The following is a 17,130-nucleotide window of genomic DNA, read 5'->3' as shown; positions in this document are numbered from 1 at the left end:
GGCCTGGAACAATCTTTCCCTCATTGCCCTCAGAAGAAACCAACCTGGCCAACATCTTGATTGATCAGTCCCTCCGGAACTAAGGGGAAAAATTTTCTGTTGTTTAAGCCTTCCACTTTGAGGCAGTTTGTATGGCAGCCCTAGAAAACAAATACAGATTCCTAGAGTAAAATATAACTCTGTGTGACTATAAAACATATATGCTTTTTAATGTACCATGATAAGGGATAGGGCAAAAAAACCAGGTCTGCATCCTTGTTACTGAGTAGAAAAATGCAGAGCCAAGAGAAGAAGGATTAAGAAATGCAGTAATTTACATCTATGATTGATCTAAAAAAGGGAGAGACTTTCAGCCTTTCTACTAACTAATTTTGCTTCTACTTCCCATGCTGTTTACATTCACTGAGTACTGACTACATGCCACATGTTGTGCCAAGTATTTCACAAATATTAACGCAGTAGTTACTTGCAACAGCCCTGTGGATAATAACTGGAAAAGTGTTCTCCTTATTTTACCTGTGAGGAAACCGAGGCTCAGAGAGAAGTAATTTTGCCCAAGTTAATGGAAGGATCCAATTTCGGCTTTCGTATCTGTCAGTCTCTGACTTAGGCACCTGTGTTCTCAACCACTACTGTACTATGGCTTTATTTCAGCACAGTGCTTGGCTTCCACACATGCCTGTCTTTCCAGTCCAACTCTCAGCTTTGAGGGAGTTGAATGATTTTGATGGTGTCTGATGATCTGCTAAGGGTGCTGGAACATCTCCCTTGGGGTAAATTCTGCCATCCTGAATCAAAATGAAGGCTACTATAGGTTTTCCAGTGATCATTGTTCCTGCAGTTTTTAAGGAACTTAAGCTTTGGATGAGGATTCAGGTCGTATGATTATACTGATTGAAGTCTTCAACTCATATAACCAATAAATTACGAAGGGAAAAAAGCATAAGAAAAAAGGAGTTTGTCTAGCTAACAAAGCCAGTTGATTCGAGTGTAGAATTTAAATTCATAGCCCCTGCTTAGACTATCCAGTATTCACATTTTAAAGAATTTGTTTTCGGAAACCTTTATAAAACTTTCTGCTGTTACAATGTAATGCCATCTGGGATTTAGCATTTATAAAATGTGCAGTTAAGAGGTGCCAAGAGATTCCTCATACAAACCAGATGGTACAATAACAGCTCTGTCTGTTTTTCTGGCAGAAAAATAGGACTTTGAATGGTTTGAAACTTATGTGAATAAATTAAGCCAAATCAATACTTCAGGGACATTACAATTTCAATACCCACCTAAATATTTTCATAAGTATTTTCACTTGGAGAAGAAAAAACAAAAAGGCAGACAATGGTTCCTTTGATTGCCTCATGTTTGTATTTAATAATGTTTCTAAGGAAAACAGCTTCAGTGTGGGAAAGAAAGTTTCTCTGTGATTTAAGAGTGATGTATGTGTTTAAATGAGAAGCAGGGTTGTTGAAATCTCCTGAATAGGAAAAATCCACATCAAATAGGTTGAAGAGTTTAATTGCTAAAGAGGAGAAAGTACATGTCTAAATGATGTTTTCTAGAAAATGCATTTGAAAATGTCTGTACCTTAACAGATGTGTTTCTCATAAACCCACATTCAGCACATACAGTAGTGTGTTATCGATGCCTTGTTTTGCCCTTGCCTAATTCCTATAAATTTTCCATGTAACAACAGGACTTTTGTAATCCCTTTAAATTTCCATTACTTTCTGTTACTGCCTTTATTTTTGCTAAAATTCATAATAAGATGCTCATTAGAAGAAGTAATCTTGTTAAAAGCAAATGTTCTGCTTAGATCTTTTCTTTTTCCATATTACATAAAAATGTGCTTCCTTACCATACAAGTGAACTTCCTCTGTAATTAGATGTGAATAGCTTTGAAGAACAAATACAGTCTGCTTTTGAAAGCCAGGGTACAGAGGGCACTCTCATTAATAAATGTATGTGTTTCTGGGCTGCACAAGCCATTGAATTTCTCTCCCAATTAGCAGTGAATGGTTTTTCAGAACAAGAGAGAAGTTTGGTTTTCACTTTGCTGGCCTTGGTTTTTCCTGGGGTAGGCTGTAAGTATCACTGACACTAAACTTTGTCCCTTCTTTTTATCTTCCTGAGCAAAGGAATGTACAAGACTTTGTTTTATAGATAGGTCAGAGTCCTAGGTAAATTCTCCATCCAAGTGCTTACTTCCTCTCAGCCACAATTGGACTCCTGGTAGAAGGGACAACTGTTTAGACCACTCAGCTGTCAAGTAGCTGCTATTGGGGTAGGAGAGGCTGCAGAATCGTAAACACAATTATAAAAGCAATAATGCTATTGCTTTGTTGGGAGGAAGAGACCCATTAGTGTGAGAATCTCTCTAAAATGCTGTCCCTGGGGGTGGATTAACCCTTTTTTCTCTGGGTCGTTGGCAAAGAGAAGTCGTATCTGGGCAGAAAGGCCTCTCAAAGTGAAATACTTTAATGCTTGGGGTGCCAGGAAATAAGTTGAGTTCAAGAGTTTTAGGAAAACAAAAGGAGAAATGTAACCTACCCCTCTGAACCTAAATGGCAGCCAGAGGGACACAGAAGTTAATGGCAGGACATCTCTCTAAATTTATGCTAATATGGTAGGAGTGTGGGGAAATATCAGGGCAAGGAATGTTCCAACAGGAAGGCTGCTGAGGGACTTGACTTGCTAGGATAGTTCAGAGGAGGATCACTGACACTTAAGTCTGATCCTTAAAGTCTCTCCACAGGTGCTTATGGCTTCTCTGATCTTCCAAGAGTCTAGCAGCAAACTGTCGGAACAGACTTAAATATTTATTTCCACAAGACCAATACTGCCTGAACATACAGTCAGAAGCCACAATTGCCCCACAATTATCCAGGATCCTTATAAGTTAGTGTCCACATACTGTGCAAATATGTGTTATTTTCAAATCTCTGCTCCTGACATCTCCCACCAATTTTGCTTCGTTTCTATTTTGAGAAATGCGATAGAAAATAGACCAATTACTGAACACTTGCTCTCTAACTCTCTCTGCTCCACTCAGCCACTAATTCTTCCATTTTGTAAAGTCATACATCATAGTTTGTAAGAAATTTTATCTCATTTCATCTTTACTACTTGTGGGTAAAATTGTAACATTTCCAGATTATCTCGCCTGGCTTTAGAACATCTGCATATCAATAGGCGTTCAGAGGTGGAAACAAGTATGGCTTTAGTACATTTGCATCTTTCCTCAGGGGTGGAGAGAAGTTCATCTCCATATCAATGGGTAATTACCTGGGCAACGGAGGGTTTATCTGTACCTGAGAGGTGAGGGGGAGGGCTGGTTTTTGGCTTCTGATGGAGCCGGAAAGAGAGAAACAGCCCCAGACTGCAGCTTGTGAGCAATAAACGGATTTTAAACTTTATTTCTCCCTTTGACTAATTTCGGTTTTTAGAGGTATTTTGCCCTGGGATTTCCTCTCCCGGGACTTACACAACTACAAGCTTAGATGATGATATTGTTGCCTGGCCGCTGCATCTGGGAGGTCTCTTCCTGTGCACCAGGTGAAACCTCAGGGTGGATGGGGAAGGGTTCTTGACTCTGATAGAAGAAAGAATACTTGAGCAGATTGCAAGAGTGTAGGTAAGGAAGGAATTCATTAAAGCGAAAAGTAGCAGGGAATGGCAGCTGCCTTGCAGGTGGCTGAGAACAGGAAAGTGCAGAGGGAAAATGGGGACGTTCACTGAATTCCTTCTTGGCCTAGGACAGGTTCCCTTGTCAACTCTTAAAGCCAGGGTTACCTGGCATCCCATGTCCACCTGGAACTGCATGGCATGGGGACTAATTCCTACCGCCACTGGATTTGGGAGGACTGTGAGATTATGTTCTGAGAACTTCCCAAAGAAAGGAGATTTTCAAGTAGGCCACTTACTAAAGAGCAGACTGTGTAGCTGCAGTTCCGTCTGGGTCACCCTGGCGAGGGAAACTTGCAGGCCCAAATCTAAGCTCTGAGAAGCCCCTCCCTCCTTATCAAGAGTAAAGCAGAGACTAAGTGAAGACTTAGAAATAAAATGAAATAGCAAATAAATAAAGACACTTAACCACTGGAAAAGCACAGAGAGGCAAAAGGCAATTAAGTTGAGCAATGAGAAAGCTTTATTTAAAGGAATGAACTTAAAGGAAAGTGTGGGCATCCTCAGAGAGGAAGGGCACCTAAAACACTGGGGATTCCATCTTTTAAGAATTTTCAGGAATGTGACAAAGGGCCAGGGAATATAGACTTGTAAAGAGGTCTCAAAATGCTTATTTCCAGTGAGAGACATTATGTCTCTTCTCTATTATCCATCTTCCAGGTAATTCTGCAAAATTAACTTAACACAAGAAATTGGTCATTCCTCTCCAGGATAACAGCTTCCCTCTGGAAATATATCAATTTAGATCACCTACCCTGCCCCCAAAGTGGGTTGAGTTATTGTCTGCTTACTAAAGAATATGTTAGGAATCTTACCTCTTAACTTCATGGTTTTTAAAATGGAATCTTAGCCTTAAGATGGAATCCTTCCTGTTCTTACTGTATTGTTTGCATCTCAGCTTTTTTCATCATAGGTAGGAAAAGTTAACCATGATGCTTGTCCCAGATCCCTGCCCTATGTCAATATGATCATGAGCAATGTCCTCCAGTTTTATCCACAAATAAATGGAGCCTCAGATGGATGGACTAACTTGCCCTAGGTCGTATGGACTCCAAGTCTTCTAGCTTCAAGTTCAACTCTCTTTCTCAATCTCATCTTGAAGGGATGGGGTAAGTAGGATCTTCAAAGTTCATAAGGATTTGTTTCTACTTACCCTTCCTCTCTCCATTCCCATTCCCATCTACTCTTCTTTTAAGGAAGAAGTTCTTCCCAGGCAAATGCCATAGGGTGCCAAGACCCTTATCATTTAAAAAAGCTCAAATATCTTACTATTTTACAGAAGAATTTAAGTTCAAGTTGTAAGTACAGCTGGAATCCAGAAACTCTCCTCATCCTCCATTTCCATATTTTTTTGATGAATTGTTCTTTTCATCATTATGTATCAACTATCTTTATCCATAGTAATGTTTTTGGCTTAAACTATGTTTCGTCTGATATAAATATAGTTACCCCAATTTTTTGTTATTATTTGCTTGGTGTAGCTTTTCCATTTTTGCCTTCAATCTTTCTGCAATTTTATATTTTTGATGTGTGTATTGTAAATAAGACATGGTTGAGTCTTCTAACTGGTGAATTTGGTCCATTTATGTTTATTTTGCATACAGATAGATTTGAACTATGGCTTTGGTCTTATATTGTGTTCTTTTACACTGATTTTTCCATGTTCTCCTTTCCTTAAGGTGCAAGTTTAACTTATTAATTTGAGATCTGTTATCTTTTCTGACACAGGCATTAAAACTGAAAATTTCCCCCAAGCTCTGTTTTAACTGCATTCCATAAATTTCTATATGTTGTGTTTTCATTTTCATTCAGCTCAAAATATATCTGATAAAGTGTTTATGTCCAGAATATACAAAGAACTCATAATTCAATAATAATGGAGCCTCAAATGGATAAACTAACTTGCCCTAGATTGCATGAACTCCAAGTCCTCTAGCTTCAAACCCAATAAAACAATGGGCAAACAGTTTAAATAAAAGATGTAAGAATGGCAAATTATTACATGAAAAAGTGCTCAATGTCATTAGTCATTAGGGAAATGAAAATTTAAATCACAATAATACCACTTCACACCCACTAGGATGGCCATAAACAAAAAGACAAACAACAAAGCATATGGAGAAATTTGAACCCTCATACATTGTTGTGGGAATGTAAAATGATTCAGTCACCTTGGAAAACAGTTGGCAATTTCTTAAAAAGTTAGATATAAGTTGCCATACAACCCAACCATCCCACTCCTTGGGGTAAACCCAAGAGACATGAAAATACATGTCCACACAAAGACTTGTCTATGAATATTCATAGCAACATTATTCATAAAACCAAAAAGTGGAAACAATTCAAATCTCCATCAAGTGTTGAATGAATAAAGAAAATTTGATATTAGTATCTTAGAATATTATTCATCATTAAAAAGAAAGTATGGTTAGATGCTATAACATGGATGAACTTCAAAAAATGTGAAGCTAAAAAAAGGTAGACACAGAAGGCTATATATTCTATGATTCCATTTATATGAAATGCCCATAAAAAAGCAAATCTGCAGATTAGTAGTTTTCTCAGGCTGGGAATGGGAATGGAGATTGACTATAAATGAGCATGAAAGATATTTTTTGGGTGATAGATATGTTCTAAATTGGAGTATGGTGATGGTTGGACAGCTCTGTAAATTTGCTCATTAATGATCATTGAATTGTACACTTAAAATGGGTGAATTTTATAGTATGTAAATTATATCTCAGTAAAGCAGTTAAAAAAAATAGACCTCCCCAGTGACTAGTTCTGAATTGTTTGGAAATTATTTTCTACATTGTGTGCCTAGATGACCAATATCATGTTCAAGACTTGTTAATGGACATTAAAAAATTTAATGTGTCTCTCAAAACACTCAAGATGAACACAGCACTCCTTTGTATTCAATATCATGGCCATTCCGGAAAGAAGAGGTCCAAGTTCAGTGCAGTGAACCTTTCTGGCTGCCTTTCATGGAGGAAGCTGGAATGAGCTTTGCCCAGGGTGACACTCTTCCTTGTCACTGATTAACCAGCTTTGCAGGAAGGCTGCTCCACTGACAACCTGCTTTGTCTAGAGAGTGATATCTGGTCAAGCTTTGGTGAGCAGAAAAAAATGTCCACTCGCTACCACCAAGCTGCTAGTGATAGCTACCTGGAACTTCTGAAAGAGGCTACCAAGAGGGATCTGAATCTTTCTGATGAAGATGGCATGACTCCCACACTCCTGGCTGCCTACCATGGGAATTTGGAAGCTCTAGAAATAATCTGCAGTAGAGGGTAAGTGCAACCTGATGCTTTCTATCAGAAACAGTTTATACTAGGATTTTGCAGACAGCAGCAAGAGACAGGAAAGTCAGTAAAAATACTGCCTAAACAATTATCTCTTTAGAGAAAAGCCTAGAGATGCTCTCTTTTCACATTGAGAACTGGTACCATGCCAGGGGCTCACCGCTTGTGAGCAACACACAGAGAGATCCTGAACTCTACGTTACTTTACATGCCTTGGGAGGGAGAAGATTTTCCATGAAATGTAAATGGCTAACTTTTAAAAAGATATCACTGATCTACTTGGTTTTAAGATGTCAACCTTGATTAGAACAAGCAATGTGTTTTTTTTTTAATTTATGGTATTAAAACCCCACAGCCTTTTATTAATATTCAATCCTAGTGCAAGCCTATGATTCATAGATGAAGTACTTGGTTTTACAAGCTATAAAAGGGATATTCAGCCTATCTTAATTTCATTGTCTCTCTGGCTGTTACATATGTACATGCACACACACTGCCCCCAAATTCTAATGCAGGAATTAGCTCACTCTTTTCTTCTGCTTGTTACCATAGGCGCTAGGCAGTGTCGACGGCTATAAACTGAAAGGCAGAAAAAAAGAAAATGTAAATAAAGGAACAAAGTGAATTAATTTCAATTCAATACATATTTAATTGTACATATTTGGTATGTGCCAGACATTTTGCTAGCCACTGGGGATGCTCTGATCAAAAAGAGAGAGACAATTTCTGTTCTTAAGGTGATCAGATTTGAGAGAGGAAGGTGGAAATTAACTCATGTATGGTATGTGTTACAAAGAGGGAGAGAGGTCACTAAACAGGTAACAGGCATCTATTCCAATCTGTGGGGCAGGGGAATGAGGGAAGGCTTTTTGGAGCATTTAAGCTGGTATTTGAAAGGTGAGGAGTTGGCCAGATAAAGGTGGAAGGAAGTGTGTTTCCCCCAAGTCAGAGAGCACCATGCACTCTAGGCACTGAAGAAGTTGAGTATGGCTGGATGTGGCTTGAATGGGGAGAGGCCTGAGTTGTAAGAGACAAGACCACATCACAAGAGCCTCATGAACTGTTAAGGAGTTCAACTTTATCCTAAGGGCGTGGGGAGCCATTGTTCTAGGTTTACACAGGGGAGCCACCTGGTAGATGTGTGTTTACAAAATTTACTAAGGCAGTTGTATAGCAGTTAAAGAAAATGATGGGGGGCTGTTTTAATGTTTGAGTTGAGAGATGAACTGGACTAGGGTGGTGGTAATGGGTATGGGGAGATGTGGATGGATTCAAGTGGCATTTTGGATATAGGATTTATTGTTGGAGAGGTGTTGTGTATTTTTTTTTGGTTCTTGTCCCTGCCGTGACAAAGAATTGAAGGGCAGAGACCCAGTAGTGAAGCAGAGTCAAAGTTTTATTTAAAGTTACTTAGAGAGAAAGTGCAAGTGACCTCAGAGAGAAAGGAGCACCCTGAAAGGTTGGGAAAAGTTAAACTTTCACACTCAGAAAGTGCGGGTGACCTCAGAGAGAGGAGCACCCTGAAAGGTTGGAGAGAAAGAGTTTAAAAGGTTACACACTTAGAAAGTGTGGGCGACCTCAGATGGAGGAGCGCCCTGAAAGGTTGGGAAAAGTGAGTTCCGCACTCTAAGTGTGGGTGACCTCAGAGAGAGGAGCACGCTGAAAGATTGGGAGTTCCCCCTTTCAAGGATTTTTCAGGAATGTGACAAAGGGCTAGGGAGTGGGCTTGTTAAGTGGTCTCAAGTATCTTTGATGAGACATTAAGTTTCTTAGCAGTCTTCTAGGTAATTCTGCAAAATTAGCTTAACACAAGAAATTTACTGCTTTGTTCCTCCCCCAGGATAGCAGCTTCCTACTTTGGGAGCATATCAATCAAGACTGCCCTTCCTCCAAGGTGGGCAGAGTTATTTGTTGTTTGCTAAAGAGAATGTTAAGAATCTTTTTTCTTAAACTTCCTGGTTTTTTTTTTTCAAAATGCAATTTTGGCTTTAAGGTGGGATCTCCCTGCCTTTATTACACTGTTTATAGGTGGACCTTTTAGCAGGCTAGAGCAAATCTACAATGATCTAATTGACACAGTGAAGACATGGGCTGTGCTCAGATACTTTTCCTTATCTGGGGAATATTCAAACATTCAAAGCCAAGTTACTCTTGACCTTTTGAGCTTTAACTGATTAACTCATTAACTTTTGAGTTTTTTCTGGATTTTTAGTTTTAACTGGTTAACTGAGTCCTTTCTAGGGGCCTTCACTGACCTTGTTCTCTTTCCACCCTGCTCATATCTATTTTCCTGCCTAACATTATGATAGACTGGAATTTGGTGTGGGTACATAAAGGAAGAGAAGGATCAAAGCCCCAGGTTGTGGCTTCCACAGCTTGAGGATGTTGACATCTTTTATTGAAGTGGGGGCACTCTAGGAAGAGTTAGAAGAATCAAAGGTGGAAACACTTCCTGAGTTGAGGACCAAATAAGGAAGTGAGTAGAGTTGACCTTTTCCATTCCTCTTGTCTGGTTTAACTTCCTTTTCCAGACACCCCCCTGTACACCAACGTCATCAATCAGCCTTGTCGAGATTGTAACACTGTGCCATCTCGCCTCTTCTCCCAAACTTTCTTCATAGTATACTACCTCTGCACAATGGGCAAGATGTCAGTTACTTCACCATGAATGAAAGCCCTTGTTCCCTTTGAGGTCCAATTTAAATGGCAATGCCTCTAGGTACTTCTCTTTAATAGAACACTAATTGTTCTGCTGGTCTTTATTTATGACGAAAGTAACATAAACTGAACCCAAAAAATTAAACTATATATATATGTACACAAATGATAAAGACAAAATGTCCTATAAAGCCATGCTTTAACATTTGCATGTTTTATGTATGTAACATATATACAGTATGTATAAATATAAAAGTATATATACATGTATATAGTGTGCACACACACAGAATGGTATACTAGTAGACAGTTTTGGTAGTATTTTTTAACCTCTCAGTATATCATGAACATCTTCCATGTCAATATTCCTTTATAATTTGATTTTTAGGGACTTCTTAGTATTCTATTCAGTAAATGTGTCTCTTAGTCAATCTCTTTTGGACAAATAATTTTTTTCCCATAATCTGAACAGTGCACTGATGCGTAGTATCCTTGTACATAAATCTTTGCTCACATTTTCTTTAGTATAAATTTTCCAAAGTGAAATTTCTGAATCAATTGGTATGTGCACAGTTTAAAGACTTTTTTATGTGTATTGACAAGTTGCCCTTTAGATAGTGAGTACCCATTTTTGTCAATATTATAGGTCTAAAATGATGTATCAGTGTGGCTTAATGATCTTTTATTTGGTTACTGATGAAACTGAAAATTCTTTTTATGTTCAGTGTTTGTCATATTTCCACTTTTGTGAACAGTGCATTTATAAGCTTGTCCCACTTTTATATTGTGGTCCTCAACATTTCTCACTGATTTATTTAAAAATGCTTCTTAAAGTTACATCAGTCGTTTGTCATTTTTTAAGAATATTTTCACAATTCATAATTCATACTTTGACAACATATTTTAAATATAAATATATTTAAGTTTATATTTTAAGTATATGTCTATAAACTTAGGCCTGTCAATTTTATTATATAATTATAATATTGAGGTCATGCTTAAATATTAACTGATATTTTTAGTACATTTTTACTTTCATTTTTTTACTTTAAATACTTAATTCACATTTATTTTGATTTATAGTCTAAGGTTATGATCTAACTATACTCTCTCCAACTGGTTAGTCATTTGTCCCAACACAATTTGTTCCATAGTCTATTCTTTTCCCATTTACCTGACATGATAAAGTAATTTTTCTCAATGTGATATCAAAATCCAGTCCATTAAGTTTTGTTTATTAAACACTATGGGCACAAAAGTTCTTCTAACTCTGCTCTTTCTAGTCCTTTCTTCTCAACTCTTACCCTCCAATCAATTCTAATACATCCCAGATGTTGTTTCCTTCCCTCCAGAAGCATTTAAATTCTGCTGTGTTCAATTGGCTTTCAGTACTACATAGGCTGAAAAAAAATTGTCTTGTGAAGGTTTATTAAATTACTTCCCATTTTGACCATAGCCAATGTTTAGGAACCCAAAAAGATCAAGTTTCCAATCAGATATAAGGGGACTAAAAAGGAAAACAAATAAAAAAATTGCAGCTAGATGCTAAGCAAGCATTGAGGTCCATTGCAATCTTATGATTCAGTGTTTGTCACTACCTGATTGTGACGATGGATCATGTGGTAATCATTAATATCCAAACTGGCTTTGTTAAAAACTGTTTTTCTTTCTTTTTTAAATTTAAGGATGGAAAAACAATAATTACATGTATTATCTTACACTGGGAAGATGACCCCAATTACACAAAATTTTACTTTGCCTATAAAATGTGCAAGAATATTTTTAGTTTTGTTTTATTTTCTAAAATGGAAACATTTTCTTCCTCCTTGACTCTTAAAGGAATACATGCTTAATGCAACATTTCACATCGTATTAGACATACTTAATAAAATAAAAATCATACCAGTTCTCACAGTCATTAGCATTTGACTTTTTCTTTTGTGAACATAAACACACAGGTACATTTTTTTCCCTTAAAAAGGCAATCATATGCACAAACTGTGCTGAAAACTTCTAATTATTTGAGACCAGATCATGGATCATTGCACTTTCTAAAGAGCCATGCCATTATTTTTAATGACTATGTGGTATTCTGTTTTACAGTTTCATCATAATTTATTTAATCAGATGCTTGTTTATTACATTTAATTTGAATCTAGTTTTTTAACTATTATAAAATTAGTTAGAATGAACATCCTTGCTCATATATCTTTGTGCAAGGGTCTAATATTTCCTTAGGATAAATTCCTAAAGGTAGAAATTTTTATTCAAGATAGTGCTGTGTTTTAAAAGCTTTTAGCAATTACCGTGCCAGGAAATTTGAATCACTTTATGATTCCTCCAGCATTATTCATTTCTCCACACCTCTGCCAAAACCGACTATTACTACTCTTTTTCATCATTGCCTATCTGATGGGCAAAAAAATGGTAGTTCATTGTTTTCATTTGCATTTCTTTGATTATTAGGGAATCCAAATACTCCTTCTTATATAGAAAAACATTTTTGAAAGTATGACTTTTTTTTCTGAGAACAATTTCACAGGAAAGTAAAATAACTTCAAAAGGAGAAATTGAAATGGAACTGTTGCTCAGAGTAATTTAATAAAGCAAATTTCCTATTTTGTGAGAATAATGTCCCAACTGTTAAAGTATTGCCCAACTGCACTGATCTTCCAAAAAGCAAAGGCAAAATATGCATTCTTTTAAAATCTCTTAAGTTAGTTTCTCTTTTGGAAAAAAAAAAAAAGGAATAGGAAAAAATCAATACTAAACCAAATTCAGCTGAAGGATGCCATATAGCATCAATATTGGACACAGCAAATGAGGGGGGCCAGTTTAAGGATACTTGGGCAGGCATATGTAAAACATTTTTATGAAGAAATATGAAAGACACCAAGGATTGAAAGACAAAGATTGAGTTTAGAAGGACTCCATGAAACTTGTCATTAGAAAATATTTTGATTTAAGCTGTACATCAATTTGGAAAGTTGTCCATCAGTAGTATTTTTGCAAGTGGTAACAGCTTGAATGCACTAGAGAAACTCCTGGAACACCTTACTGACTGCTCCGTCTGTAATTCTGGAATTTTGCATTTGAAATTTTCTTAAAAGAAGACACATCTCTGGGGTCATCTCAGGTTTTCTTCATGTTCTTCCTCCCATCTTGAAAGGATAATTTAAGATCTACAGAGGAGGAGGAGCCAAGATGGCAGTGTGAGTAGGGCAGCGGAAATCTCCTCCCAAAACCATATATATTTTTGAAAATACAACAAGTACAACTATTCCTAAAAGAGAGACCAGAGGATACAGCACAACAGCCAGGCTACATCTACATCTGCAAGAACTCAGCACCTCACAAAGGGGGTAAGATATAAGCTGCAGCCCGGCAGGACCCAACAGCTCCCCACACACCTGCTCCCTGGTGGGAAGAAAGGAGTCAGAGAGGGGAGGGAGTGGAAGCACAGGACTGCTAAATAACCAGCTCTAGTAATCTGCACAGGGAGCGCAGACATACATTGCATGGTGTGCTGGATATTAGAGAAACGGAAAAGTAAAATATGTGAGCGGGTCCCCACAGCCAGCTCCCCTGGGGCAAAAGAAAAGCGAGTGCTTTTTGAAAGTCTTAAAGGGACAGGGGCCTCACAGATGGACAGAATCATCCCAGCACACTCAGCCCAGCAGCTGGGAATCCCGGGGAACTTCGAACACCCCAGCCCCCTGGCAGGCAACGCAGCCCTGAGGCCCCTCACGGTGGTAAACAGCTTGCCAGTCGTTCCCCCTCCAGCATGGCCCAGCACAGTGGCTGAGCAAATGGAGAGTGGCCCTGAGCATGCACACACGCAGTGACCAAGCAGCTGGGGAGTGGCCGTGAACATGCACACAGCGGCCGAGCAGCTGAGGAGTGGCAGCACACTCGATCGCAGCAGCAGAGCAGCCAGGGAGCGGCCACACCCACAGCAAAAGACCAGAATCTCCTCCTGGCGTGCAGCTGCCAGGGCCAGACCCAGAGGCTGCCGCCAATGCACAACTGCCTGATACAGGCAGAGGAAACTGGGGCAAGGTGCAAATGGTGCCGTTCTTGCACGAGCACACCCAGCGTGCCTACCACTCCCCGCAGGGCTCTGGGCTACCCTGACGGCGACCCTGCCCATGGCAGCTTAGGGGATTAATCCAGAGGCTGCGTTACATGTGCGGGTAACCGACACAGGCAATGGAGAAGGTCAAGGTGACCAGCAAGCAGGAAAGGACTTTGTTCTCCCAACTGACACACACGCTACCTGCCTACAACTACCTCTATCACCATGAAAAGGCAGAAGAATTTAGTCCAGTCCAAAATTACACAGACAACCCCCAAGAGAGGGCATGGGGACATAGATTTAACCAATCATTCTGAAAAAGAATTCAAAATAAAGGTCATAACCATGCTGATGGATATGCAGAGAAATATGCAAGAGCTGAAGGATCAAGTTGGGAGGGCGAATAAAGAAATAAAACAATCTCTGGAAAGACTTAAGAGCAGACTGGCTGACGTGCAAGAGGCCGTTAATGAAATAGAAATCAGACAACAGGAACACAGAGAAGCTGAGGCAGAGAGAGATAAAAGGATCTCCAGGAATGAAAGAATATTAAGAGAATTGTGTGACCAATCCAAACGTAACAATATTTGCATTATAGGAGTAACAGAAGAAGAAGAAGAGAGAAAAAGGGTTAGAAAGTGTCTTTGAAGAAGTAATTGCTGAAAACCTCCCCAAACTGGGGGAGGAAATAGTCTCTCAGACCATAGAAGCCCACAGAACTCCCAACACAAGGGACCCAAGGAGGACAACACCAAAACATATAATAATTAAAATGGCAAAGATCAAAGACAAAGGCAGAGTATTAAAGGCAGCCAGAGAGAGGAAAAAGGTTACCTACAAAGGAAAACCCATCAGGCTATCATCAGACTTCTCAACAGAAACCTTACAGGCCAGAAGAGAATGGCATGATATATTTAATGCAATGAAAAAGAAGAGCCTTGAACCAAGAATACTGTATCCAGCATGATTATCATTCAAATATGAAGAAGGGATTAAACAATTCCCAGACAAGGAAAAGTTGAGGAAATTTGCCTCCCACAAACCACCTCTACAGGATATTTTAAAGGGACTGCTCTAGATGGAAGCACTCCTAAGGCTAAATGGATGTCAACAGAGAAAATAAAATCACAACAAAGAAAGCAGAGCAATCAAATACTAACTAAAGGCAAAAAATGAAATCAACTACTCACAAAAGCACTCAAAGGAAATGCAAAAAGTACAGAACAAAACACCTAACATATAAAGAATGAAGGAGGAGGAATAAGAAGGGAGAGAAATAAAGAACCGTCAGACTGTGTTTATAATAGCTTAATAAGAGAGTAAGTTAAATGGTTAGATAGTAAAGAAGCTACCCTTGAACCTTTGGTAACCACGAATCTAAAGCCTGCAATGGCAATAAGTACATATCTGTTAATAATCACCCTAAATGTAAATGGACTGAATGCACCAATCAAAAGACACAGAGTAATGGAATGAATAAAAAAGCGAGACCCATCTGTATGCTACTTACAAGAGACTAAACTCTAACCCAAAGACACACACACAGACTAAAAGTAAAGGGATGGAAAAAAATATTTCATGCAAACAATGGGGAGAAAAACGCAGGTGTTGCAGTACTAGTATCAGACAAAATAGACTTCAAAACAAGGAAAGTTGCAAGAGATAAAGAAGGACATTACATAATGATAAAGGGGTCAGTCCAACAAGAGGATATAACCATTATAAATATATATATACGAAATACAGGAGCACCAACATATGTGAAAGAACTACTAACAGAATTAAAGGGAGAAATAGAATGCAATGCATTCATTCTATGAGACTTCAACATGCCACTCACTCCAAAGGACAGATCAACCAGACAGAAAATAAGTAAGGACACAGAGGCACTGAACAACACACTAGAACAGATGTACCTAATAGACATCTATAGAACTCTACATCCAAAAGCAACAGGATACACATTCTTCTCAAGTGCACATGGAACATTCTCCGAATAGACCACATACGAGGCCACAAAAAGAACCTCAGTAAATTCCAAAAGATTGAAGTCCTACCAACCAACTTTTCAGACGACAAACGTATAAAAATAGAAATAAATTGTACAAAGAAAGTAAAAAGGCTCACAAACACATGGAGGCTGAACAACATGCTCCTTAATAATCAATGGATCAACAACCAAATTAAAATGGAGATCCAGCAATATATGGAAACAAATGACAACAACAACACAAAGCCCCAACTTCTGTGGGATGCAGCAAAAGCAGTCTTAAGAGGAAAGTATATAGCAATCCAGGCATATTTAAAGAAGGAAGAACAATCCCAAATGAATAGTCTAATGTCACAATTATGGAAATTGGAAAAAGAACAAATGAGGCCCAAGGTCAGCAGACGGAGGGACATAATAAAGATCAGAGAAGAAATAAATAAACTTGAGAAGAATAAAACAATAGAAAAAATCAATGAAACCAAGAGCTGGTTCTTTGAGAAAATTAAAAAAATAGATAAGCCTCTAGCCAGACTTATTAAGAGAAAAAGAGAGTTAACACACACCAACAGAATCAGAAATGAGAAAGGAAAAATCACGACGAACACCACAGAAATACAAAGAATTATTAGAGAATACTATGAAAACCTATATGCTGGCGGAAGATGGCGGCGTGAGTAGAGCAGCGGAAATCTCCTCCCAAAACAACATATATCTATGAAAATATAACAAAGACAACCCTTCCTAGAATAAAGACCAGAGGACACAGGACAATATCCAGACCACATCCACACCTGAGAGAACCCAGCGCCTCGCGAAGGGGGTAAGATACAAGCCCCGGCCCCGCGGGAGCCGGGCGCCCCTCCCCCCAGCTCCCGGCGGGAGAAGAGCAGGCGGAGCGGGAGGGAGACGGAGCCCAGGGCTGCCGAACACCCAGCCCCAGCCATCCGGGCCAGAGTGCAGGGCGCTCGATACTAGGAAAACAGGGCAGCAAGAACAGTGAGCAGGCACTGGAGGCTGGGCGACAGAGGACATAAGAAAAGCGCGCGACCATTTTTTTTTTTTTTTTTGCTTTTTTGCTGCTTTGTTTTGGCGAGCGCTTTTTGGAAGTCTTAAAGGGACAGGGACCCCAATATTAGGGAAACAGGGCAGAAAGACCGGTGAGCAGAGGCCTGAGGCTGGCACCGGAGAATAAAGAAAAACGAACGACCACCTTTTCTTTTTTTAATTAAAAATTTTTTTTTTTTTTTTTAATTAAAAAAATTTTTTTTCTTGTTTTTTTTTGTGGTCGTTGTTTTGTTTTGGCGGGTGCTTTTTGGAAGTCTTAAAGGGGCAGGGCGGGCCACTTAATCCAGAGGTAGGGAATCCGGGATCTCTGGGCACCCTAACCCCTGGGCTGCAGGGAGCAGGGAGGCCCCTTA

At 38.9% G+C, this 17,130-nt stretch overlaps 1 protein-coding gene across 1 annotated transcript in view; it reads left to right on the top strand.

The window, feature by feature from the left end:
- Positions 1-17,130, top strand: part of ANKS4B (ankyrin repeat and sterile alpha motif domain containing 4B) — an 89,981-nt gene that overhangs the window by 53,529 nt on the left and 19,322 nt on the right. Inside the window, exons 3-4 of the mRNA XM_036899235.2 lie at positions 4,583-4,793; positions 6,734-6,977. Of these exons, the coding sequence (XP_036755130.1) occupies positions 6,814-6,977 (164 nt within the window). The 5' untranslated portion in view covers positions 4,583-4,793; positions 6,734-6,813. The remainder of the gene's footprint in view (positions 1-4,582; positions 4,794-6,733; positions 6,978-17,130) is intronic.

Source organism: Manis pentadactyla, chromosome 10, assembly GCF_030020395.1.
Source record: "Manis pentadactyla isolate mManPen7 chromosome 10, mManPen7.hap1, whole genome shotgun sequence".
Taxonomy (NCBI): Eukaryota; Metazoa; Chordata; class Mammalia; order Pholidota; family Manidae; genus Manis; species Manis pentadactyla.
The sequence above is the reverse complement of the archived record's forward strand: the minus strand, read 5'-3'. Positions and strand labels throughout refer to the sequence as shown.